At 40.4% G+C, this 27,188-nt stretch overlaps 2 protein-coding genes across 2 annotated transcripts; one reads left to right on the top strand and one right to left on the bottom strand.

Annotated features, from left to right (window-relative positions):
• Positions 1 to 2,868: 2,868 nt before the first annotated feature.
• Positions 2,869 to 18,102, top strand: CHURC1 (churchill domain containing 1). Its single transcript, XM_010962265.3, has 4 exons — positions 2,869 to 3,000; positions 8,613 to 8,748; positions 10,297 to 10,367; positions 15,705 to 18,102. Exons 1-4 carry the CDS (start codon positions 2,962 to 2,964, stop codon positions 15,795 to 15,797), a joined length of 339 nt encoding a protein of 112 aa, XP_010960567.2. The 5' UTR covers positions 2,869 to 2,961; the 3' UTR covers positions 15,798 to 18,102.
• Positions 18,103 to 21,288: 3,186 nt separating this feature from the next.
• Positions 21,289 to 24,460, bottom strand: GPX2 (glutathione peroxidase 2). Its single transcript, XM_010962266.3, has 2 exons — positions 24,194 to 24,460; positions 21,289 to 21,967 (listed from the first exon to the last, which is right to left on the bottom strand). Exons 1-2 carry the CDS (start codon positions 24,413 to 24,415, stop codon positions 21,617 to 21,619), a joined length of 573 nt encoding a protein of 190 aa, XP_010960568.2. The 5' UTR covers positions 24,416 to 24,460; the 3' UTR covers positions 21,289 to 21,616.
• Positions 24,461 to 27,188: the final 2,728 nt, after the last annotated feature.

Here is a 27,188-nt window from a genome sequence, read left to right as displayed (position 1 = left end):
GCTCACCAGGGTTCACCCAGAACTGCTGCTTATTCATTCATTCCAGGCAGGTGATACCAGGTGAGAACAACCACACCTATTCCACACATCCCTTGAGACAATGGAAAGGACACATACCTTCACCAAACAGATGAGCTTTGTTTGGCACTGAGCTTCCCTCCACCTGTGAAGTTAGCCTGCCAGGGCTACTGTAAAGGCTCCGGGCTGCTTCCTTAACCTCTTAAACAAAGGATGAAGAGGACAGGTATGCCCAGCTCTGCATCCCTGTAGCCTCTCGGTTTTAGGCATTATAAAAGGCAAAAGAAAATAGGTAATAGAAAGAGAGTGTTAAAAAGAGTGTTCAAACTGTACTCCTAAGGGAAAACTTTAATCTTGCCCCAGGGATGTAGTTTAGCATATGTAATTGAACCGTTTTAACATTAAGAGTTTCCTAAATGGATTCCTTTTACCAAGAGATAATATGCATAAACTGCAACACATGGGTATATTTGATATATATTTCTGATGTCAGAAGTTTATTAAAGATTCCTAGGGGTAAGGTATTATCACAGAGAAAATGCTATTAGAAGGTAATCCTTAAATAGTTCCTGCAAACTTTATTTTATATAAGTAATATAAGAGAAAATAGATTCTTTGCCACTTTTTTTGTTGTTGCTTATTTTACACCACTACTTGGTCATTTCTTTCAGGTGCTAATCTCCTTCAGCTTTGCAGCCTCTATTTTCCTTTCTTCCACCTGTCATCCTCAAGAGATTTTATAATATTTCTATTATCATAATCACACTTTAATTTCTGGTCCTGTTCCACTTCTCTTGCCAGTCTCATTGCTGCCTCTCTTCCCTGGACATAGCTAGATTTTGGATGGAGAACTTCATTGGGTGGATAGCCATTAGCTCTTGAGTGTTTGTGCCTATGAATAAGATGACCTTTTTATTCACTTGCTCTTTTTTTTTTGAAAGGAAAAGTGCTTTACCCTTTGATCTTATAAGCATTCTGTTTAGATTTAGTTTGACTCTATTTTCATGAGTCTTTTTACACATGGAAACTAATACATTTTTTACACTTGCTCATTTTAATAACAAGTGATAATAACTATATCACTCTGGGGAGGTAAAAAGATGCTGGTAAATATGTAGATTGACTTTCATGCTTCAGAAAATGAAATCAGTTCATCCCAAAGAACCTACTCTTAGAGATCTTTGACTGCAGTGTAATTTTCTATTTATTTATTTTTTTCAATCATGCATGTTTTCTATTTGTCACGAGGCAGAAAGCTATACATCTCCCCCTTGTGGTGCCTGTTTGTGTCTGCCTTTCCATATCCAATTTCTTCCAGCTCCAATCAATCCCAATAGAATGCTGCTAAATAAAATCTTCCTAAACCACAACCTTTTTATCACTCTCCTGCTCAAACTTTCAGTGGATTCCTATTACCTGCAGGATAAAATCCAAACTCCTTGGCATTGTCCACCTGAAATTTGTATACTAAAACTCTCTGCTTTTTGAAATCCTACACTTTCTGCAAGGCCCGAATTCCTCTTTCTCAACCCTCCGCCTGGAAATAGTCTCTCCATTTTGTTCTCTCATACCACAATCTGCCAGTAATTACAGGTATTTGTGCTCATTTTCTCTCTCAGACTCTATTATGAATATCTGAAGAGTAGGAAAGAACAATATCTTTTTCGTTTCTTGTTGTTTCCACAGTTCCTTGTACAGTGAAGGCACTCAACAAATGTTTATAGAACTGAATAAAACACAGTGGTTAGTAAAATTAAGGCAGCATTAGGCTTTAAAAACAGATGACACGTTTAATAATGAATCAAGAGACAACTGCATAGACCCACCCTGTCCCATAGAAATATAATGCAAGCTTTATATGCAATTTTCAATTTTCTAGTAGCCAGATTATAAAAAGAAACAGGTGAAATTAATTTTAATAATATATTTTTATTTAACCCAATTGTTTCAACTGTAATCAATATAAAATTACAAACGAAATATTGTACATTTTTATATACTAAGTATTCTAAATCTAGTGTGCAGGATGTACTTACCACACACCTCAGGTCAAAAATGCCACGTTAAAAGTGATTTATAACCACATGTGGCTACTGGCTACTGTATTAAAAAGGTGCTGAGCCCTTTTGCGGGGTAGGAACTGAGTCCTAGTCCTGGCTGACCACTGTGTAGTCTTGTTACCTTACATTAAGACCTGGTCCTGTTCAGCTCCTCCCACCAGTCCCATTTGCTGCCACTCTTCTCTGGACATAGATTTTGGTTGGAGGACTTCACTGGGTGGATAGAGATTAGCTCTTGAGTTTTTGTGCCTTAAATATTATTTCCTTGATTTCCTCATCTGAAAAGGGAAGACACAGAGAGAGAGAGAGAAATACATTCTATGTTCTCCAGAGGACTCTGGGATGGTCATTGATTATTAACACTGTGTTCTTTTTAGAAGATTCTCTGTAGAGTCTAAAGGCCTCTTCCCAAATACTTCATTTATTGCCTATTCACTTGCCAAAATCTGAACTATCACTCTCACTGGCCTAAGAAATGGTATGGAAAGGCATTCAAAGTATAGTTTCATCTTTATGGAGCCGAGGCAGCGAGAAACAATTCCCTTTCTTGTGGGTTGTGACTTGCCTATCTGTCAGCTAGACTCAGGAAGGCGACTATTAGAACTTTGCTCAGTTCAAAATCCCTTTCCCCTTCCCGCCACACGCTCCAAGTTTCTCTCTCTCACACGGTTCCTGAAGTCCTACCGCTTGCCCATGATTGTTGTCTGGGAGACCATACCCTGCTCTAACAACAGTTGCTAAGGGGCGGAGACTTCGAATTGGTTCCGGAAACCAAATACTCCAAGGTCAAGTACTCTGGGCGCATGCGATAACCTTCTCTGAGTTCTCGCGATGCTTCCTCTCCCGGAAGCACCGGAGGACCTTCCCAGTTAACGGCGTCGCGATGTGTGGGGACTGTGTGGAGAAGGAATATCCCAACCGGGTGAGCGAGTGGGCACCGAGAACTTCCCGCTCCCTTGACCCATGGCCGGCCCCTGAGGCTTCCCATGACCCCAGTCGACCTTCTCTGGGAGGCCGGGCGCCGGGCGGACTCAGCCGTTTTGCCCCTTCCGGTGACCCGGTAGCTGTATTTAGGCACCTGACAGCGCCGATGGCCTATAGCGGTCCATTCCCGCTGATCCCGGCCCTGGCTACTGACTGACATCAGCTGTCACCCTATTTCTCTTGAGCTCCAGGGGACAGCAAATGAAACCCCACCACCAACACAACCCAGGCGACAACAGAGGGCACCCCTCTCCATACCCTGGTCTTATCCTCTAGCTTGATTTAATGACGTTGGGTATTCTTCCTGAATTCTAGCTCTGGAAGGCTCTGAGTTTATCTGTTCTAACCCAGTTTTGCAGATGAAACTTTTGCTTAGAGAAAGGAGATCACTTGCCGAAGTTCACATTCTAGTTAGAATGAGAGCCAAGACTAGAATACAGGTTTCCTGGCTGTTACTTTCTTTTAAATCTCTGTTCCTTTCAAGCTCAGGAGGTTGCGAAGCTTGTTTTCTTTCATTCACTCAGGGTATACTTACAGAACCTTTATATTTGTGTAACTAGATTACTTTGCTAGGCCAGAAAGGGATACCAGAGAAGAAATAAAAGGCAGCTTCCGTGCTGCAGAAGAGCTTACATTTTACGTGAGCATGTTATTAACAAAAAATGACTAGTACAGTACATATATGCTATTCAAGTTTAGAGAAAAGGGAGAGCAGCAGGGGATAGTGCTGTTTTCCCAGATGAAGTGGCCTTCAGTGGGGACTTGAAGGATAGTTATGACTAAGGTAGAGAAGAAGGAAAGGAGGAGTTGAATTCTGGAGGAAAATAACAAGAACAAGGATTCTCATATTGTTCGGGAGGTAGAAAATTTTATGGTTGCCTCTGTTTCTTAATATTTTCAGTAATACTTAGTCTTTGGGGAAGGTTATGTAACAACATGAACACTCATCTGGTAAACCTCTTTGAGGAAAAAACTCAGAGTTGTCCAAAAAAAAAAAGTTATAAAAAAAAGATATGCATACTGAATGACCCAGAAGTTCCCATTCTGGAGAAATAAATGAATGTGTGCAGTATGTTCCTGGAGACTGATATAAGAATGTTCATAACAGCATTATTTGTGGTAGTAGACTGTAAAAGTATGATATGGTCATAGAATGGAACACCATGAGTGAGTGAGTAATGAAAGTGACCGAGTGAGAGCAGTGGTTTGCCTCCTAAGGGACATTTGACAATATCTGGAAACATTTTTGGTTGTCGCAACTGGGGTACAATAGATATTTAATAGGTAAAGGCATTATGCTGTACATTTATGTTTCACATACTTTTCTTTATTGTGTTCTATTTTATACATTTTTATTTGTTTAACAAGAGATTTTTGTGAATCCAGTAGTGAACACTGCACATTATAGGCACCATGAGGGAGATGTTTGCTGCGGATGGTATTAAAGGTTGGATTTTTAAGAGTTGAGCTAATCAAAAGACTTGAAAATTATATAGAGAAGTTCAGATTTTAAACTTTAGGCATTTGGCAACCATTCCCCAAAAATTAAATAGGGAAGTGATTCTGAATTCTGTTATTTAGAAAAGTGAATCTTGTGGTTGTTTGTTGAGGTGATGGGATTGGGAGAAGTGTAAAAGGAGAGCCCTACAGAGCATTTGGGGAGCCAAATGGCAACAGTAGTGTCGGCGTGAGATAATGAAGACCTCATTTCGAAGAAACAATTAACAGGACTAAACCCCTTTAATGTAGGAGGGAAGAAGGGAAGAGCTGTAGTCAGATGAGTCAGCCAAATAAAGGCGTCAAAATGGAAAAGATTTGTTCTCTTAGGAAAAGAATGTAGAGAATCAACCAGAATCAAGAACTGAGCTTCAAGGAATAAATTAATTTAGGAAGTGAAAATAAAGGTATAGAAAGAAGAGTAGAGAAAAGAATTGAGGTGACTGGAAAACCAGGAAAGTGCCTAAAGCACTTTTCTCTGATTTAATCTGTTCTGAAATAATTAAAGGGCTGTCATGAGGAAGAATTGAGCATTTATTTGAAATTTCAGAAGGCAGATTTAGAAATAATTAGTAGGTGGATATTATGGAATTGTAGACTTTGACTTAGAATAAAGAACTTTCTGACAGATTTTTTTTTTTTAAGGGAATGGATAACCTTAGATGAATTAAACTCTCTTCCTGTTGTTCAGTACAGACTGACTACTTGAAATCTCAAGGTTCCTTCCAGATCTGGGATTTTTTGAAGTCATGAGATATTTTTAAGGGCAGTAAAAGCAGAAGCCACTTTGCTTGAGCCTAGTAAAGGAAAAGATACTAAGGTGGTGGTAGCAAGTATTGTCCATTCATTCAAAAACTTTGGCAGAGAAACATAATGGATTAGCATATTGGGTAGGTCTAAATGCAGAATGAGTAGGTAATAAATATTTAATCCTTTATCTCTGGTTTCATAAAATTTCCTGGAGTTCTGTGGTAGATGTTTTTCACAGGCTAGAAAATTCCTAATAGAGCTCTAGCCCACTAGCTTGTAATATTATACCAAGAACTTGAACTCAAGCATGAATCAAATTGTAGATGAACCATACTAATTTTCTGAATTCAAATTTTTTTGCTCAACTGTGATCCAAAAAAAATTTTTTTTTCATTCAGAAAAGCATTTAGCAAACCAGTTGAACTAGAACTTTACTGCCTTTTCTAAAATAACTGATCAGGCACAAAATTGTAGTAAAACATTTCCACATCAAACTGGAAATGAAACCTTTATTTTTGTGTAGTTCCAGTTTCAGCTTTAAAATTCTTAGTAATACAGTAGCAATACAGAAATAAAGCATGAATCGAGATTAATCAGAGAGAGTAATCAGTAATCACTAATCAAATTAATGATATGTTTAAATTAGAAATTGTTTTATATGCATCACTTAAAATTAAACTACCAAAGTTTATGTACTTAAATTGTTGCTTAGCATTAAACCACATTTAATTAAGTGCTGAGTTTGATATATAATTGGTAAGACAATTGTATGTAAATGGATGCTTTAAAATGATATTCTGCATTTTTAAATGCCTGCGTTAGAAAAGAACAATCTGGAATCAGTAACTTAACCTTTCATTTTAACACAGTGGAAAAACAGTAACACACTAAATTCAAAGTAAGCAGAAGAAAGGAAATAGTAAAGGTTAGAGTTGAAATTAATGAAATAGAAAACAGAAAAATAGAGAAAATCAGCCAAACTAAAATTTGGTTCTTTTAAAACTGTATTTTCCATTTTCAATTTTCAACATTCCTTGACAAAACATATACACTATTAAATTATACCATCTGAAATAATAGTTTTTTGGAAAAAGCAAATTGGCCCAACCCTTGTCAAAGTGATTGCATATTTCTCAAATTTATATAAGATTTTATCATAATATACTGTCATACTAATTATCATCATAATATTCAACCATTTCTTCTTGCACATTTGCATACCTTCACAGATCCTTAACAAGAATTTAGCTGAATTACATTTTCTTTGGATATTTAACATTTGATTTTTTTCCTGTCTTCTTGAAACTGTTAAAGCTTACTACATTTACTCTGGAATTGATTTAGATTTTATTCTTCTTTTTCTTCCCATTGTGAGAACCTCAGAAGCTTCTCTGAATATTGTGTGCTTTAGTTTACTTTCCCAAATTTGGACATTAATAATCTCACATCATTTAATAAAAGAGCCACGCCTCTCTGATAGAGGTTACCCTCATTGCTTTCAAATGACCAGGGCCCTTATAGAAAGCCCTGTCAGTTTCTTAGATACTGTACTTGCATTTTGCCATTTCAAGAATTTATTTCCTTACCTCACAATAGGTATATAGATCTCTTTTCTCTTCTCTCAGTGTTTAGAGTTTACATTCTGTCTGCTTACAAAGTCAGATTACAGAAGTTAGACCACATTGTATAAGGTGCCTGTGTTTATGTGTGCAATCCTGTTCAGAGTTCTGTTTATTTGAAAGTGGCATTTAGATCTTTATTTTTTTAATGTATTTTTTTAAGTCCTTAATTTCTTGGAGTCTTTGGCAGTCAGCTTTTATAGATTCAGGGCAGTCCCAGTTCAAACGCCAGCAAGCTTTTTTGTAAAAGGTTATAAGCTGATTCTAAAATTTATATGAAATGAAAAGAACCTAGACTAGCCAAATTATAGGACATAAACTACCTAATTTAAAGACTTACTAAAGCTACAATAATCAAGAGAGTGTGAGATTAGTGCAAAGAAAACAAAAACACTAATTCAAAAAGATATATGCACCCAAATGTTCATAGCAGCGTTATTTACAGTAGCCAAGATGTGGAAGCAACCTAAGTGTCCATCAACAAATGAGTGGATAAAGACAGTGTAGTGTATATATATATACACACACACAATATATATATTACTCAGCCATAAGAAAGAATGAAATCTGGCCATTTTGCAACAACATGGTTGGACCTGGAGGGTATCGTGCTTTGTGAAATAAGTCAAACGGAGAAAGATAATGTATGTTTTCACTTATATGTAGAATCTAAAAAAACAAAAGAACAAACAAAATAGAAACAAACTCACAGATTCAGAGAACAAACTAGTAGTTACCAGAGGGAAAAGGGGTAGGAGGAAGTGAATGGGATTAAGAGGTAAAAACATAAAATGAGTAAGTTATAAGGATGTAATGGACAGCACAGGGAATATAGCCCACATTATATAGCAACTTTGTATGGAGTATAGTCTATAAAAATATCGAATGACTATGTTGTACACCTGAAACTACTATAGTAAGTTAACTGTACTTCAATTAAAAAAAAAGAAATGAGGTTGAACTAGGTTGTTTATAAAGCGACTTTTAGTTCTGAACAATTACTAGTAAGCCTTTAGCAAAAACCTCCCTTGAGCCAGAAGCATATATTGCTTGCAGTTTCTTAGTGACGAGCGAAAACCTTTCTCTTTTAAATGCCATGGTGTCAGTCTGATGAATTGCAGAACTTGTCTTCTGTGCCTGAATCACAGGTATCCTAAGGACTGGCATCTACAGAGCTGAGAATTTGGTTTTCTTTATTTTGTGGCATTTTTAAGGCTTGAGAAAATGCTGTTTCAACAATCAACTAAGCATCACAGTGTAGAAGATTATGTTTATCATTGTCTTAGTATTTCCATTTTGATTGAATTTTCATTCTAGTTTTATAATATACCTCATTTAATATTGTTGGCTATTAGATTTTTCTGATTTTTCCTTTTCATATTTTATATTATTAAAACTCCATTAAGTTGTTTCTAAATATCTTTTTGCATTTAGTCCTCTCTCAAACACAGTTGCAGTTCTCAGAAACTTACAGCTCTAACACTGCTTCAGTTTAATTTACCCTGAATGCTTCTAGAGGAAAGCTGGTAATCTCAAAAATTCTTGATGTAGACTTCAAGCAAGTAAATTCTGGCCATGGTTTTTGCCTTTAGAGATTTTAAGTCTGTTAATCATTTTCAAATGATTGTGGATTTCACGGATTTTGAAATAGAAGAAAATTAAATTCCTCATTTTCATATTTTAGGGTACCATCTGCCTGGAGAATGGGTCTTTCTTGCTGAACTTTACAGGCTGTGCAGTGTGCAGTAAGCGGGATTTTATGCTGATCACAAACAAATCTTTGAAAGAGGAGGATGGAGAAGAAATAGTTACCTATGATCGTAAGTAGACTTTTTTTCTACATGAATCTGTTAGCAGATGCCAGCTTTTGGAAGTTAGGTTGTGCCTAGTATTATGAGGCCTATTTCAATGTCATATTGCAATACATAGTCACTAGTTAGTTTTTTAAGAGGAGAATGTAGATAACACCTCATTTATCTAGCATTATCAGGTAGTTCCCATAAATGACTTTTGCAGGTAACTGAAGCTTATGATTCAGGCACCAGTTTTCTTTTGTTTATTTTTAAAGACTTTTTGTCTTCTGAAACAAGATATGGGGACTTTTTTTTAACCTTAGGGTCATCCATATGAATTTTCACTTTCTACCGTAGTATAATACAGTGATATCCTCCAACACCTATCGAAGTGTTTAGGGCTTTTGCCTTTGTACTAAATGATCCTAGGATGCTATAGTTCTTTTAGTCTTTTTTCTGCTTTTATAGCTTTTGTCTCTTTTCTCACTGTCAGTCTGTAGTTTCTTTCTTTTGCTACTGTTAAGTATGCTACCTTCTTATCTGTTCCTCATCCTTAATACTGGGAATCAGGTAAATAACTATGTATTATAAAAATACATCAGTTCCAAGGTTGGTACTAAGAATCTCTATGAGTAAATTAAGTGTATGTCTACTTACTGCCCAGATATTGTGACAGCTCTTTAACTGTTTACATTTCCTTTTTGCTTGTGTCCTGGTTTTTTGTTGTGTTCTGAGTATGTGAGAAATAAATGTGCAAATAATGATATTTTGAAAGAGAGGTATGAAAGACACTAAGCCTTTAGAATAGAGTCAGACTGTGGGAAAATGTTCTAAATTAGAAGAACCTTTTTCTTTCTTTTAGCATATTCCCCTTTAAACTGTATTTTTTTGCAGGTAGTAGAGAGTAGAGCATAGTGGTCAAGAACAAGGGCTCTGGAGTCAGAATGCTTGGATTTGAATTCTGGTTCCAACACTGCTTAGCTTGGTAGTCTTCCTAGTTACTTAACCACAGTGTGCCTTTGTTTCCTTATCCCTGAAAAGGTGATATCAATAGTATCTACTTCATTGGGTTTTTAAGAACATTAAGTGAATAAACAGATAAAAAGTATTCAAAACAGTATCTGGCACACATTAAGCACTCAATAAATTATAGTTGTTATTATTATTATCATATTGAGAGGCTTTTGTTACTGTTAAATTTACTTTAATGTCTAGCATTGGCTTTTTGTTTATGATTGGTTAATAGCACAATTTCTATCATTCCTGAGAATAAAAGCTTTAACATATTTAGATAGGTCCATACATACATATTTGCTAATTGATTACCTTAGAGAGCTTTCAACAAGAATTAATACATGCACATTAAGTTTCTGAGTTCAGGCCCTTAATTGTATAGTGTGGCTGTGTGACAGATTCTGGATTTCTTATCAAGGTAAATATTATAATGGGTTTCCTACTGTGTTAAATATGACAGTTAAGATTTTTTTTAAGTAGTTCCATGTTAAGAATAGAAATTTCACTGTCTTAAGACCCCTTCCAAGACTTAATTATTTAAGTCTCTCTCTGTTTCAACAGATCTTTGTAAGAATTGTCATCACGTAATAGCCAGGCACGAGTATACGTTCAGTATCATGGATGAATTTCAGGTAAATGTATAAATACGTGTATGTTATTGTGGGGAAGTGGAGTGATAAAAGTACCCTTGAAAAATTAGGTATAGTCTTCATAAATGCAGTATTAGCGAATTTTGGAGGAGGCCATCCCTCTCTTCCACTTGTACAAGTTGAGAGAGACACTTTAGATGTAGGTGGATCTGTTCAAATCTCTCTTCACAAGAGTCACAAAGCAAAATGCATGCCTTACAAATGATATCTCAATTCTGTCATTCTTGCTTCTGAAGAACAGCATATTATGGCTTCTTATGAGGTTACTATTGTGCCTCTTTTTTCTCTACCCAGTATGTGATTGCACAGTTGTTGGCTTTAAGTGTTGACCTGCTCACTGCCATGCTTCTTGCTGAGCATGGAAATTGCTCTAAAGAAGTTATCTTTGTTTCCCTTGTAGGCGTGGAGAGTCAAGCAACTTTGTAGTCTCAGTTGTGATAAGACATTTTAATATTGTTTGATGAGTAAAATGATAAGATAAGTATATCAGGGAGCAAAGCTGAACCACTATAAGGGTAGAGACTGGGGATGTATTATAAGGATCGGTCCTTATACAATTGTGAGAGCATGTGAAGAATTCTACAAAATTCTACAGGCTGGTGCAGGCCTGAAGTTGCTGAAGATTCACAAGTCTAATAGTCAGGGAGAAAAGCTGGACAGTGGGGGAAAGCCAAGGACAAATGGGAAAGCAGGAGGACACACTCACCTGTGCCTGTCCTTCACTGTCTCTATTTTCAAGCCTTCAGACTGAATTACTTATGTATTGTGAACTACATGTTTATCCATGGGGTATAAGTATCAAGTATGAGCTTTTAACAGGCAAGGGAACTTTGTTTTGATACTTCAAATTTGGATACTACTATAATTAGGAAGAAAAAATCTTCTATATCAGAATCTTATAAAATAGTATAACCACTTTCATTCATTCTTATTTTAGTGTGGAAGGAAGCACTTAGTCACCCATCAGAATCTGGTCTAATTTGTTGTGGTTTAGCTAAACAACATCCTCACCACATCTCCTCAGCATCCAAAAACTATGCCTGAAATATACTTATATGAACGATGTGACTTAGGGCAAAATCGAGATCTCGGTGAATAAGTAGCAGCCAAATAGAGGAATAAGCATGTCAGGGGCTTAAAGAAGCAGTTCTGTCTATGGGGGGAAAGGAGTGCTTACAGCTATTTTCTAGAAGTTCCTGAAGCTCTTGTGAGCTTTTTAGTGTCCCTAAGTGGTTATTGAGATTGCCTGTTTATGCCCTAATTGAGCCATTGTGTATCACCGCCATGAGACCGAAGTCTATCTGATTTTCCTTTATGACTGTGCACAGCCATTTTCAAAGCTGGCCCAGAAATTCCTCTGGGGCAGGAACAGGAAGGTGAAGGAAGATGGCTGTAATCACAATGCTTAGATAGTGTGGAATTCTCTTGGAAAAAAAACCTCTTAAACTGGACTCTCTACTGCCAGTTTCTCTCCCAACATCCTCTTCCCCCTCCACCCATATTCTATATTCAGCCAACAGCTTGTTTTTCTTAAAATGATGCTTTCAAACTACCTCACTGGCTTTTCCACAGGTCACCATCAGCTACAGTGTAATATCCAAGCTCCTTTACTCCAAGGTTCTTGCCAAGCGGGCCAGCCTCCCTTTCTCTCATTCCCCACTCCTGTCCTTTTGTACACTAACCACAGCATTGCCCCAACTTTAGATGTTCTTCCTTCCCTCCTGTTGTAGACAAGATTCTTATTTCCTCCTGTCTAATGCTACCCCCACTGCGTTTCCTCAGGAATCTCATGTTATCACCTCTCTTTCTAACATCCTCCTTTTCTCCACGGGATTTAAAATATTTTTGCATGAAATATACTTAGTTTTTCTTTTATTTCTCAAAAATAGATTAAAATCCTTTTGTTTCACTCAGCTACCTGTTTGAGTCTTCCTCTAATCATCTCTCTCCTTCCTTTTGCTTCTTTACTTGAGTAGTTCCTGACCCTATTTTCCTTATTTCCCTCTGCTCCTCTTAACCACTTGCAGACTGGTTTTCATTTTCACTTTACTAAAACTGTTCTCTCATAGTTTTCCTTTCATGTAGCCAAGTCCTGTGACCTCACCTCAGTTCCTCTCTCTCTTAAGTGCTCTTCTGGATCTGGTTTTTTTAACCGCTGTCTTTTTTAAGCATTTCTCCCCTCAGGATCCATAGTGCTAGACTTTGTTCTTTCTTCTTGAATCATTTTGACTGTTCCTTTGCTTTCTCTCTGGTTTCCTTTCCTCTTTTTCCCTAGCTGATTTTCCCCTGAGCACTGGTCTCTGGTCTAGGAGCCTGGCCTGTCTGCCCTCACACAGTGAGCACAGGCACCCTCACTCTCTGCTGAGATCCATCCGATGTCTCCCAGATCTCCTTCTCTAGCCTTCACCCCCCAGCTGCCCTCCTTTCTTCCTTTGTTTCTCTCGCTTTTGTTTGTCTCCACTGCCACACTTCATGTCGAGGACCGTACCGCTCAAACCTAAATCACTGCAGTAGTTCCCACGTAGTTTTGCACACGGCCTTCAAATTAATCTTCTGAAAAACTTCATGCCATCACTCCTCTGCTGCTCCATGTGCCATATGCTTGCTCTTTTCTGTATCACTGTTCTTATTCGTGCTTTCTCCTTGGCTTGTCCCTTTCTCTACCTTCAGGCCTTTCTCTACTTTCAGGCCAGCTAAATCTTACCTCTTTCAGGCTGAGCTTAAATTCTATTTCCTTCTTATTCTTGCTAGTCCAGCCCATACTGCTTTCTCCCTGTTCTGAACTCATCTTACACCTGCAGCAGGCCCCGCTCCACATGAGTGGCCAGTTGCAAACTTCCATCTCAGCCTGATGACCACAAGAACTCTTCATATGCAGCCGCTGTGGCTTATTCTTCTCGGCCCCACCCTCCTCCAGCCCCCATCTTATTCCAGCAGTAGTCAGGTTCAAGGTGGGATTCCCACCAATGTTTTGTTTTGTTTTGTTTTGTTTTGTTTTGTTTTGTTTTGTTTTGAGTGTCTTATGGGAAATTTAAAGACAGTCAAAAATAGGCAGAATAATGTATTAATCTCCAGCACCCATCTTCAGTTTGCTTTATTTGTACCTCACCATTTCCACATCTCCCCATAGGATTACTTTGAAGCAAATACCAAACATACTACTACTTCTGTAAATATTTCAGTATGTGTCTCTAAAAGATAAGGATTCTGTTTTTAAATAAATTCACTTTTAACTAAACCATTGTTAAACAAAGTAAGATTTTCTGGTGACAAGAGCAGAGGGGAAAGTAGAGACGTAGGTACAGAGTTTAAATGGAAAGCAGAGGTGATTACAGGTAGCCTGTATTTTTTCGTATCACCCTAAAACCCATTAAAGCCTCAGGAAACAAGAGGGAAACTGAAACTGCTTTCTCTTCCTCTGTGGATCTGAGAAGAAGAGGACTGGGGGTTAGAAGTAACAGGTAGTAATAGAGGAAAAAAGCCCATGGGACTCTCAGAATAAAACCTTTCCTTCCAAATTTCTACCCTCAGGCATTGCCCATATGGAGCCTGTGAGGGTCTCCATGAATGACTGGGGGGGAGTTCTGATTTTCCTACCTTGGCTGGTTTTGGTAAAAGGTATCCTGATCCCACCAGATTCCTGGCAGCACAGGAGGATAAGATCCTGGCATCCCAACTTAGAATTCTACACATATTTTCCCACAGAAAAACTGCTATATGTGGTTAGATTCTATAGTACGTATGCAGTATAAGTTTAAAAGACTCCCTGGATTTCCCCTGGGAACCTAACTGCCGTGTACAACATTTCTTCTGTGGGAAACTGCTTTTGAATTCCAAAGAGTTTTGACCTACGATGAAATTTGGATTCCAGACTGCTTATGAATTAAAGATTACAGGTATAATCAATCTTACTGATTTAATAGTCTTCCCAGATTATACCATGTGTTAGGTTTTTTCTTTCTCCATAGTTCTACTAAGTTTTGCAAGGTCAGACCTTGTCCTCGCTGTCTGTCTTGTCTGCCAGTGCACTTGGCACATTGCAGAGACTTTAGGCACTTGATAAAAACTTGTCAATAGATATATTGGTTGAAAACTCAAATATTTGTCTAGCTTCACACATTTTCTCATTTTGACTTTATTACTTTTTCTTCATTTCCAGTGAGAGTTTGACATGCTGTTAGTAATGTCTGGTGAAAGCAGTAAAACCTAGGAGAGAGTGGATTTTACTTTTATTTTTAATTCATGAGACTCATATTTGTTTTCTGAGCTCTGGACTCTGTCTAGAGCAGAGTAGATAGAGTAGACTTTAAAATTAAATGTGGTCTTTAAGAAACAATCTTTCCACAACTATAATTCTGTGCCCCTATCGAACCTTCTAGCAGGAAATACAAAGGCAGTTGCCTGATTCTGAGTCTTTGTACTGTAGTCATTGTTTATCTCCGTGACCCTCTCTTTAGTGTCTGTTCAGACCCATGAAATACAAACTGCCTTGACTGATCAATTTCCAGAGCGCCAGTAATCTCAATGTCAGGTGTGAAAATGCTAACAGACTTAGTCTAGATGCTTGTTTTCTTTAAGAAGATAAAAAGTTTTTAAGTAAAAGTTTTGAAAGAAATATGTTTCTATAGTTTCTGACCATATTAAATATTCTAGAAAGGGGCAGCTATAATAAGAACAGGACTTTGCCCTTAGGATTTTTGCCTAAAACAGAATACCTTCTGTCATCAGTCTGGACATTTGTTAAGCCTAAGAAACATAAAACTCTTTAAATGGATCAAATTCCAGACAACCAGATATCTAAATATGAGACATGACATACTAGTAGATTTAATGTAGTTGTTTATTTTTCTGGGGTAGATAAAAATAGCTTTTTTGGTTTGGAAATCTTTTTCCCTTTTTTGTTGTTTTAAAAATCATTTCTGTTGCATATTAGTGTTGAATATCCTAGAAAGGAACAACTCTAAGAACAGGAATTTGTCCTTAGGAGCCCACACTCAAATTGCTTCATTGCTTTAAATAGCTGCTCTAAGTAAGCCCAATATGTATGTTTTCTAAGTCCAAGAAATAGCCATGCATTTCCAAGATGACATTCTTGTGTATATAGTGAATAGAGCATTAGCATGTGTTCAGTTTATAGAAACAAAAGGCTCTGGGATACACAGACTAAACCTAAGACGTTGCTTATAGGTGTTGAAGAAATTGATCTAATGTACAGACAGAATATCCATGACAATTTATAGAAAACAGCTTTACAGAGAACATTATGAATCATTTTTCTCCCGGTTCCTCAAGGTAATTATGCACTTTATCTTGTTCTAGGAGTATACCATGCTGTGTCTGTTATGTGGTAAAGCCGAAGATACTATCAGTATTCTCCCTGATGACCCCCGACAAATGACTCTGTTACTCTAAGGATCCTTCTGCAGTTCTGTTGTAATGATGTTGTGTTGGTTTACAATATAGGAAGACTGATGGTTTGTCTAACTTAGTTTATAATGGAAATTATTTGCATATTATTTTTTCTGCCTAAGCATACCTATTCCTTGAGAGAAAAGGTAATTTAGGGGATTGCTGTTCTCTAGAGCTGATCTCTTCTACTAAAGTTCTCTGCACATCAGTGCAGCCAGAATGAAGCATTTTTGTTAGCAATTATGTGGCTAAAAAATAATCAGGATGGGAGCACATCTAGTGCCCAGATCTTGATTCCAATAAAAGGAACTAGAACTCATTGGAGAAATGACTTGAGTCTAGGGCTGGGGCAGTAAATATGCAAGATGAGCTTGGAGTATCTTGAGCCAGAAAAAAAAGGGAGGTGCTCAAAAGAAAAATCACAATGATTGCGAATATATCAAAGGGACAGAGGAGCCATCTGAAGGAGCTCCCAGTGACCAAAATTGGAACAATTTGAGCAACAAAATAAAGTAGTATTAGATTATAACCCAAACTATAAAATAAACATTCATAAGTCCATACTGTTATAAATGAATGATTGAATAAATAAAAACATAAATTGAAGACAATAGACAAATTCTGCATGCAGAATAATTTCAAATAATGTATGTGGATACCCTTCACTCCTTAAGTGTGTGATTGCATAGTGACTTCCTTCCAAAGGGTATAGTATGGAAAGTGGGAAAAAGTTGCTTTACGGTGGAGAAACCTGACAAACAGTAGCCAGGCCACCAAGATCAGCATCACTGATGATAAGCCTCGTTGACAGCACGTACTCTTGATATGAGGTGATGAGAATGGCACTTTACCTTTGTGGTCTTCCTCCTGTAAACCATCACCCCAGTCTAATCATGAGAAAAATCTCAGACAAATCCCAGTTTAATGAAAAATCCCAGTCAAGGAAAATACCTGACCAGTACTCCTCAAAACTGTCAAAGTCATCAAAGGCAAGGAAATCTGAGGAACCCTCACAGCTAAAAAGAGCCCGAGAGGCGCGGCTGTTAAATATAAGGTGGTGTCCTGAATGAGATCTGCGCCAGCAAAAGGACATTCGATGAAACTAGGGAAATCTGAATAAAATGTGGACTTTAGTGAATATAAATAAATAGCATAGTTTCGATTGCTCCAAAGGGATCTTAGAATATCTTACTTTGCATAGTTGAAAGAACACAGGCTTGGGTGTTGTAAACCCTAGCATTTTGGCCTCTGCCATTTGGTAGCAGTATAACCTTGAAACAAAGAATTACTCTGTATTTTATTCTCTCCCTTCTATGAAATTGGGCTGATAAAAATTGTTACTATACTTCCTTCACAGGATTGTTAGAAGATCCCAATGAATAATGAATGTAAAATGCTTTGGAAGGCATATAAAATACTAGATGCAATGAGATATTTTCAGTTCTTCCCATTCTGCGATCAAAGCTTAAGGGTCAAGCATTAGAAACAAAATTGTTTCCTATTCATAGCTCAAGACATTCTGAACTGAGTGAGCAAAGTTGTTATCAGGGAAAAGCTTTGTTTTGTAACAGGAAAAATTCTAATAGCTGAGGTTTAATGAGTACTTACTATGTACCAAGGCCTTTTTAAGCACTTGTTTAATCCTCATTAACAGTTCCCTGAGGTAGATACTATTGTTATCCCAATTTTAGAGCCAGAGAAACTAAGGCATAAAGAAATTAACTACTCCAGGTCACACAGTTAGTACAGTGACTCCCTGTCAACAACAGAGTTCAGTGCACATGAAGTGTGAGGGTCCGGCAGGGTTAGGAAGAGGTTGAGAATATCAGTGACAGCATATTTAGGTAGGTCAGATCAAGACTTATCCAGAAAAGTTAAGGCAGCTGTTCTTTAGGGATCAGTTGTTTTATTCCTGGAAAATGTTTTCCACTTTCTGCAAATCTATATCTGACCTGCTGAGGAAATCGTTTGGTGAAATGAATCCAGAAAGCAGAGAAAATGTTTCATTACTTGAAATAGCAGCACTAAGCCCATTATAGCTTCTGAATTGTCCCTTCTTGGAGTTTGCTAATGCTTCCAACTTAGTCGTTTGGAACTCAAGAGTACGAGTTTATATGCCTCTCCTGATAGCCTCATCTCTAAAAGAGTATATAACTGTTTATTTTGGACTTATATTACAAAAATTTAAAACATAAGATTCTATCCATGTATTTCATTATTAAGCCTACATTGTACTATGTTTTGTGATACTTCATCATCTTCTAGAATTCTTTTGTCGATCTAATAGAATAAAGACCTCTTGAACTCAGTTCTACTGCATCCATATTTTTCTGTTTAAATAAAGGGAAACCAGGCAAAAGCTTAGGTCTTCTTTTCTTCCCTTCCTGAGATACAAGAAGGAAAAGAAATCCCCTGTTGGTGTGATGGGGAACATGAACTTGTCCTGGCACCTTATTCTTTCTGTATCTGCTGAGGTCTACCTAATTAGGTTCTTGAAATTCAAAGTTCAGCCTGTTTTTTTGTGTTGTTTTAGCAAGCTCTGTCTTCCTCAAATGGTCTTGGGTTCTCCCAGTACTAATTAATTGACATATGATATAGTGTGGGCAGGCATATTATATAGTAACAAGTCTATGGCTTGTTACTTGTAAATTGTCACTAAAAAGTATATGTTCCCTATTCTTTATTTCATAACAAGAGTCCTTTTAGTTTCATTATTTTGTTATGTGAGCAAAGCTAAGTTTCTTGACTGGATTTGAGGCTCTCAGTTTTAAAATGTATGTTTCTTGACTGTAGTCCTCTATTGAGAGATGCAGTGTGGTTGGGTAGAGAGGAAATCAAGAAACCGGGGGTTAAAATTAGCTTTGCTAATTTTATGTGCAATGTCATGTGGGACATTGGGCAGTCGTTCTATCTGTACCTCGGTTTCTTCCGTAGAAAAATAGACATAATCATGCCTCCTTCACAGAATGTTTAAATCAAATGATAGAACATAAGTGAAAGCGTCATTAGGTTGTGCAGTGCTGTGTGCAGGCAGCTGTCAGTGGTCTTCATGCAAAAACTGAGATTGAAAGCACTGTTGTGTTGTGGTTAATAGGAGAAGGTTTGGAGTCAGACTGACCTGGGTTTAGCTTTCAAATCTGCCATTCACTAGTCCTTTGTCCTTGAAAGGTGTCCTGTTCAGTTACCTTCCCTTTAAATAGAGATAAAAATTCTTCATAGGGTCGGTATGGGGTTTAAATAACCTAACAGATAGAAAGTACTTAGTGCAGTGGGTGTGTGTAGTATGTGGTAATTTGGACGATCTATGTGATGGTGATCATAAGAAATCAGCAGATTTGAAATCAACAGGATTTGGCTCAGTGTTTCTTTAACTAAGATATAGCTGTGGGAACATAATCATGACAACAATCATCAATTTCAGTCTGTGCATCTTGGCCTCCTAAAATCGTTTATTCCAAGCCATATTTTTTGTAACAGCCCTCAGAGAAATGATTCTCTCTGTCCTTCCTCTAAATCGAGTAGCATTATCTCAGCACTTCTGGGACAGCTTGTTTATCAGACTTCTCCGTACTTCCTGAGTGCCCCTAGGGAAATTTGATTAAGAAATTTTGTTGATCTAGGAAAGTGGATGACTATATTAAGCTTTGCCATGTCTGTTTACAACAATAAGCTGGTGTGTCTGGGGATGTAAAGGGGGACAAACAAGAAGAGCTATAAAGGAAAGGAAACAACTTCTCATTTCTCTTCGTTTCAACAACAGCACAACTAAAGATTGAGTAAAACAAAATGTCCTTGTAAAGCAAGTTCCTCCAGTCCTGCCTTCTCTGGTTCCCTCCTGAGCCAAACTTGCCAGGTCCCTTCAGAAGCAAACAGCATTTCTCCTCTGAGGAGCTCTCTTCCTAGATTGTGGCCCTTTCTGACTCTCTCTGCAGAATCACTTGTACTGTAATTCCCATTCCTTTGGGGGTCTCTAAATAATTCTTTCAACTTGAGCCTTATGGGAAAGACCCAACATATTGTTCTGGCATATCAGGCCCTAAATTGCCTGTGGCTTAATGCCAACATCCGGGATAGCTGGCTCTGCTGTTGAACATTGTAACAGGTAGTAGCACTATAAAGGTGATGAACAAATCATACTGGCATCCCACATGAAATTCTGTATTTTATTTCTTCAGGGAAGCCATTTGTTCCTGCAGTTACTGTTCTAAAAATCAGTGTGTGGTCTTCTCCCTGCCCCCAACCCATACCCCAGCTGTTGGCTCTAAGAGTAGGAATCTTGGAAGGCTTGAGTTCACAGGAGTCAAGTTAAGGGCAGCCTTAATTTAGCAGAAGGCCTGCAGAAGGATGCCAGGGGATTCCCACTGCACCACTCAGGTTATGGTTTTGAAATAAGGCACTGTCGATGACATAGCTTTAGGAGAAGGTCAGGGAGTGGGGATTCTTAACCTCTATTCCACATTTACTTCTCAGATGATGCAAGTGCTTGGAAAATGGTTATGGGGAACATCATAGGAAAAGCATTTTCCTCTCAGCATTGGGGTTCTCAGTGTATCTGGTTTGAACTGTCCTTTCAGGGCTTCAGTGAAGAGAAGTGAAATAATCCATCTAGTGGTCGGAGGAGGAAAGGCGGGATGAGAAGTTTCCCGGGAGTTTGTGGAACAAAGTGAAAGGGCAGTGGGCTGTCAGCAGGTGTCTTCTCTAAGAGCATGATGGGACCTGGCCTTAGTGGTGGTGGTGCTTTTTGAGGATGCTGGGACTAGATGAGGAATCGGGGCACTGTTCTTGCAAAGCCCTTCGGCAGAACTCTATTCTCACAGAGAACAACTATCACGTTGGCAGGTTATGAACAGTCTGACTGTTTGAAGGGAGGCCCTCTCCCATCCCCACCCTCATGGAAGAAGAAACCAGTCATTCATACCTAAACTTGTCTGCCTTGTTCCTGAATTTGTGATTAATGTGAGTTTGATTATATGGAACACAAACCCTCACAGGGAGGCAGTCAGTCTAACAGAATCCAAAACAAATGTTACTCAACAAGGTGGTCAGGAAGTGGATAAAGTGCTCTTTGTGTTCGCAGAAACTGTTCCTGCCACACCTTCACTATCAGTGAAAGTGGACCGAATTCAACTTATCCAGGTGCAGGTAGCATTAGTCAGCCCGGGACCCACAGTGAGAGTGACATCTCCCTGACTGGTATCCTCTAACTTCCCAGTGCTTCCTCCAAAGAGCCCACTGTCTTTTCTTCCTGTCTTCTCGTTAGCACCTCCTTTCCCCAGCTCTGGAGAAGAGTCATAAAGTAATAATACAATTCACATTTCCTGAAACTCCACCTGCCGCCACAGACCTTGACCAGAGCCTGCTTTCCAGACAGTGACTGGGGTGTCCCCTTGGTCAGAGCTTCCGTCTCCGCAGCCTTGGTGTGCTGCCAGCCCTTCAGTCCCACCTGCAGTTTGTACCATCCCTCCCGCCTCTGTCAAGGAAGAAGACACTGAGAGCCTGGCCATGTCCCTTTATTGGACTCAGCTGGCAGGCAGGCCCTGGGCCCTTCACACTTCTCAGACACCTCCCAGATGGATTTAGGAAGGTGCCATCATTCTGTGAAGGCCTAGAGCCCACCCACCCCAGGTTGAATCACCAATCAGAAGGTTGGGAGGGGAGGGAAAGGAAAAGGCAGACCAGAAAGGCAAGGCTGTTCAATGAAGGAGACTGATCTCAAGGGAAAGCCTGCATCCAGCAGAGTCTGCTTGGGGCACACTGAAGGCCAACGAGAGAGACTCAGGGGCAGGATGAAGTGGGAGATCTGTGGGCTGAGCGGCGCAGGGTTATATGGCAACTTTGAGGAGGCGCTTGATGTCGGGCTCGATGTTGATGGTCGGGAAGGTGCGGCTGTAGCGTCGGAAGGGCTCCCCCTCCGGCCCAATGAGGAACTTCTCAAAGTTCCAGGACACATCTGAGCGGCGTACGGGGCTCCAAATGATGAACTTGGGATCCGTCATGAGAGAAAACGGGTCATCGTAAGGGTAGGGGAGCTTGTCCTTCAGGTAGGCGAAGACAGGATGCTCGTTCTGACCATTCACATCACACTTTTGGACAAGGGTAAATGTGGGCTGGAATCCACCCCCAGGGCGGACGTACTTGAGACTGTTCAAAATCTCCTCATTCTGACAGTTCTCCTGGGGGAGGAGAAAGATCAAGAGCTTAGAAAAGGGAAGAGGGAGAGGAAGGGTCCAGAAAAAGTCTTTCACCCTCCTAGACTCCTCATTCTTTCTATGTATCTCCCCACCCCCACCCCCACCTCTGTTCCTTCTCTTTCCTCTTTCATTCAAGGAGAGGGCCGAGTCTTTGAATCAGAGTCTTTGCTCTCATAGCTGTTATTGAATGGTTTGCTAGGGCACTTCTGAAAGTTCTTGCAGATCCTAGCTTGGCTGTTCTTTTTAGCACTTTTAGATTGAGCACTTTTGCGCTCTTGCTTCTCTCTCTGATCTACCTGAGCAGTTCTTAGGGTATCTGTCTGACACACACACACACACACACACACACACACACACACACTGCCCTTTCCCTCAGCCCTGGTTTTGCCTCCCCTGCTTCTAATTACCAGTGAGTGTTGAGTATAGCTTTGGCCTCAGGCCTACTCAACTCCTCAAACTGAGGGTGAAATTGGGGCCTCAAGGAATAGGATTTATAGCTTCTTGCTTTCATCTCACCTTTTCCTACATCAAGGTACAACTAGGAGGAAGCTTTGATGAAGGAAGACCCCACCCAAGGAAGACTAGTTTTCAGGTGCCATAAACGCAAAGTAAGAGACAACAATGAATGTACTGTCAAATGGAATTACTTTATGACCAACTGGGATGGATTAAATAGGATAGGTTTGGGGTTCTGGAATAGTCCAGGGGAGGGGACGTTAAGGAACTAAGTGCTTGAGGGCCAAAGGTTGTGACTGTGTAATTATCACTCACTGCTATCTCAAGACTCCTGCACCTCACACTTACTCACTGTACTCAACTAGACTGCTCAGCTCTCAACCTGTTCTCTCCCTACTGCCATCACTGTCTTGTCCCTACTCAGCAGTCACCACCCCTGACAACCCCAAAGTCCAATGGAAACCCTTATTTTCCACCCCTACCCCTGAGTCTGAGTCAGACATCTCTCTCTGGGAAAAAGTTCCTGCCTCTGACTTACTAGAACCAATTAGTACAGTCAGTTCCAGGCCATCATGACATCTTGAGCCCAGAGATGATCGCTATTAGACGTCTTATCTCCTAATGCAAATGGCTGGCTGCCAGTAGGCAGGTTGTGGTTTTCCTCCAGCAACCAGCTAGCCCAAAGTGATGGCATAAGGCTGGAGGTAACTTTGGGGCTGGAGAGACACCTTTGAAGAGGTTTCACCCTTTCTGTCTTTCTTGTCCTGACCAAGCCTAGAAACAGGGAAGGAACCATGGGCGCACAAATGGTTTGGGCTCAGGTCTGTCCCAGCCAGTGACACTTCAGCCTTCCTGCCTGTATCTCTGCTAATCTCTGCCTTGCCCTCATGCCACTGTGAATTGAACCAAAGGGATTATAATTAGAGGGTTCACCTGGGGACATTCTGCCTATTGTGCTATTAAAACCATAAGTTAAAATAGAAGAATCCCTAAAAGATAGCTTGAGGTGTGCGGGCTGACGATCCATGACAGCCTGACCCACTGATCAGAGATGGGGAGGTGCACGTGATTCCCGGAGGAGACATTTGCACTTTGCAGACCCTGAGCCTTGCCCCAAGTTCACTCTCCACTTGGCTGATTTCAAACAAATAAAACCTTTCTATCTAAATAATAAAGTTGCCTGCATTTGCATATGATTTTATATTTTTCAAGTTACTTTTGTAGATCTTATCCCCTCAACCTCACAATAATCCTATGACATAAATGGTTTCCCCAGTTTATAGATGAGGAAACTGAAACAGAAAAATTGAGTGATTCTTCTAGGGCACAGAACCCTTAAATAGCAGAACCAAGTCTAGGGAGAATTGAGGTCTCCTGAGTCAGTTCAGTCCTAGTTTGATTCTTGATCTTTTATTTCCTCCAGTCATTCATTCAACAAATATTTAATGAGTGCCTTTTATACCCTAGGCACTGAGGACACAATGAAGAGAAAAACAGACCAGGTACCTGCCCTCGTGTAGTGTAGTGGGTAGACAGTAAACCATAAAAATCCACATCTTCGGTGTTTAATCACAGACAGTTAAAATCATACAGACTTCCCCTTGGTATTCACATGCACCTAAAAACTTAGATTAAGAAAACATACCCCCACGATTCCAGACGCTCCAACACACATAGTCATTGTCCCCTGTCCTTAGCCTACTAGAACTACAACAGCCCAATTCCTTGGGTACAATACAAGGGACCTCTCACCTGATGTCCAAATTGGTTGCAAGGGAAGCCAAGAACCACCAGGCGCCTAGGAAAGCGGCATTGCAGCTCGTTGAGCTGGGTGTAGTCCCGGGTGGTTGTGCCTCAGAGTGAGGCCACATTCTCGATCAGCACTGCCCTGCCTCGGAATGTGTTGAAATCTACCTTCTCCCCATCCAGGCTGATCGCACTGAGGTCGTAGAAGGACTTGGCAATGTAAGCCATGCTGAAAGTGCAGAGTGAGAGGCAGAGTGGTGTGAGTGAGCCCACTTAAGGGTCTATTAAAGGGGTGGGGAGGAAGGAGGAGCCAGGAAGGCTCTCACAATGGGGCTTTGAGCATCTCCAGGATGACTTAGCAGAAACAGTCACCCACCTGTAAGTGCTGTTTGAACAAGAAAGTAGCTCCTCCTACTTACAGACTCTGAACAAAGCCACCTCCCTGCCCAACCCTGCTGGCAACCTAGGAAGGGCCAATGTGGTATCTATGAACAGACGTGAATAATTCACTGCTTGCAGGAAACCAGAGCCCCAAAGGTCGAACCGGGAGGAAAAAAGGGAGGGAGGGATGCAGGATTGACTCCTATTTGTCCCAGCAAGTTGTTCTCACTTGGCACAGACATTTAGTGAGTGCCGAGCTCTGAATTGTGCAGTTGAGAGGTTAGGGTCTACTGAGAGCTGAAAGATGAGGAAGAGAATTGGGCTCATGTCCCTTTGATTCAGACTACAGCTAAAATATACACATTGCTGTTCACATTTTTCTCTTTGGCTATTTCAGAGGGCCCCTTAGGAGAATGGTGTGTGATTTTCAAAAATAACGGCTTTCAGTGCCTCAGCTTGCACCAGGCTGAAGAGCTGAAATTGTGTTTGTCTTGGAAATCTTCCAGCGAGTGATGGCACTTGTCCTGGAGAGCACAGCTGCCCTCGCCCCTGTGCTGTCCCATCTCCTCTTCTCTACCTCCAACCCCACCCCCCACAGGTCATGAGGATGCAGTTGGTTGGGGCCAGGGTGATGGTGAGGAGTCACAGAGCAGGTGGGTAAACTCAGAGGGGATGGGCTACCCCTACCTCTCCTCAGACAAAGGTTCAGACTCCAAGACTTTCCAGAGGGGCTTGTGCCGGTCATTCCCCACAGGAGAGTGCAGGGAGTTGAAGCTGCTGTGGTTCTAGACCCAGCTAGGCCACCTGGGATGTTTTCAACACCAGCCATGCAGTGTACTGCAGGACACATGGGGACCTGCTCAGGGCTTTCATGGGAGCACAGCACTGGAAGCCCACAGAAACGAAAAATCCTAATGCTTCACTTCATTCTTCCAAGTACCACCAACACAACAAATGAGGTTTTTTTTCTTTCTTTTTTAATGCCTGGATTTCTCCATCAGTAAAACTGGCAGTTAGACTTTACCTGGCTTTGGGATTCTACAGTGAAATTTCAATAACAGTGCAAATGTTTACTAGAGAGTTTTTCACAGATACGTGTCCATTGGGAACTGTCTCCTAGAACAGAGAATAAGCCAGGCTGGGGAGCAGCTGGTCTTGAGAATCTGATTTGTTGAGAAGATGGAGGAAGTACTCGCCAGGGAATGCTCAGCTTTTCTGTCTTTTATAGGCTGTTCATGGCTGTTTATAGTGCGAGGGAACCCATATGTCTCAACTGACTACTCCCTGAAAACAAGCCTCCATTACCTGAGTGGGAAAGGAATCTTTTGCCACTAGAAGAGGTGGCAGGAAATGCAGAGAGAAATGTGTCCCCTGCTGAGATTGGGTGGAGTTACTAGAAAAAGCAAATAAATGTTCCTCCCAAGCCACTGAGTCAGAATGTGGCCTTGACAGTGGGCTAAACTTTAACATAAACTTGCCGGAATGGCCTGCACGCCTAGTGCTTCTCGATGGTTCGCAGTGCAAGAGGAAGTGCCCAACAACAAAGAGGCCGCGGGCAGGGAGAAGGGGTCGAGGCTGGTCCTGACCTGTTACAATGAAGACTGACTTGCTATGTGGGATTACCAGAAGCTTGCAGTGGAGAAATGGTAAGGAAATCAAGCGACCTTAAATATCTCGGCTGTGTAGGAGCATATTCTATTGCAGAAGACCTTCCTGTGAAGATCATGGAATCAAATACAGGACATTGAACTCCCAGGAGCCTTACTGGCTTCCTGGGACTCTTCTCCAGGAAGACCTTAGCTGAGAAGGGGGTGCCCTCTTCCTTGGGTCCATGCTGTCCCTTTTCTCCAGGGACAGCCTAGGACACTGTGGGTCACCCAGGTTCTCACCTTTCATGATTGAATAAAATTAATGAAGTGCTCCTAAAAGACATCTTTGTCTCCAACTTGACCCCAAACGGGTCCACTTCCCAGGAGCTTCTAACTTTGGATGTGCACAAACACAGCTTTCCACAGGGACAGTAGTTGTTCTGGGAACTATACTGGCTTAGTCTAGGCAGAGAGCCTCGGTCAGTGGTTCTCAACTCCGGCTGCAAGTGAAACTTACATGTAAGAGATTTTCCTAAATAGAGATGCCAAGCTTCCCCCTCCAGAGATTTCAATTCCATTTGGTCCTTTCCAGCCATAACTCTGCCACTGTTCTTCGGGGCCCCAGGCCCCTGTTTCCTCATCTGTTGAACTTGGAAAGACACACAGACGTGACTGTTTGATTATTCCGATGGAGGAGTGTTATTTACAAGTGCTCTGTAAATTGGAAAGTGCAGGCTAAGATCATAAGCTACCATTGCCCCACCTTGTTTTACTCCTTCCTCCATTTTATCCCTACCTCCAAACATTCTCTGCCTCTTCTGTCAGCTCTGGACCCCAGAGTATAGTATTCAACAGCCCCTCCGGACCCTGAGATTCCAGTCTGTCTTGTTGCCCTGGGGGTATCCAAGCTATACTAGCCCATTCAGGGCTAGGATGAACTTCTGAAAGGTGGCTTAATCCCTCCTCAGGCCTTCAAGAACTGTTCCTGTTCCATTCTAGGCAGATGAGAACCTTCTTGGCTTTAAAGACAC

The sequence above is a fragment of the Camelus bactrianus genome, chromosome 6 (genome assembly GCF_048773025.1).
Source record: "Camelus bactrianus isolate YW-2024 breed Bactrian camel chromosome 6, ASM4877302v1, whole genome shotgun sequence".
Taxonomy (NCBI): Eukaryota; Metazoa; Chordata; class Mammalia; order Artiodactyla; family Camelidae; genus Camelus; species Camelus bactrianus.
This window is presented reverse-complemented; position numbering and strand designations above follow the sequence as displayed.

Coding starts and splice junctions, on each gene's coding strand:
- CHURC1 (XM_010962265.3), top strand. CDS start 2,962: ATGTGTGGGGACTGTGTGGAGAAGGAATATCCCAACCGG. Junction 3,001..8,612: donor AGAAGGAATATCCCAACCGG/GTGAGCGAGTGG, acceptor TTCATATTTTAG/GGTACCATCTGCCTGGAGAA. Junction 8,749..10,296: donor AGAAATAGTTACCTATGATC/GTAAGTAGACTT, acceptor CTGTTTCAACAG/ATCTTTGTAAGAATTGTCAT.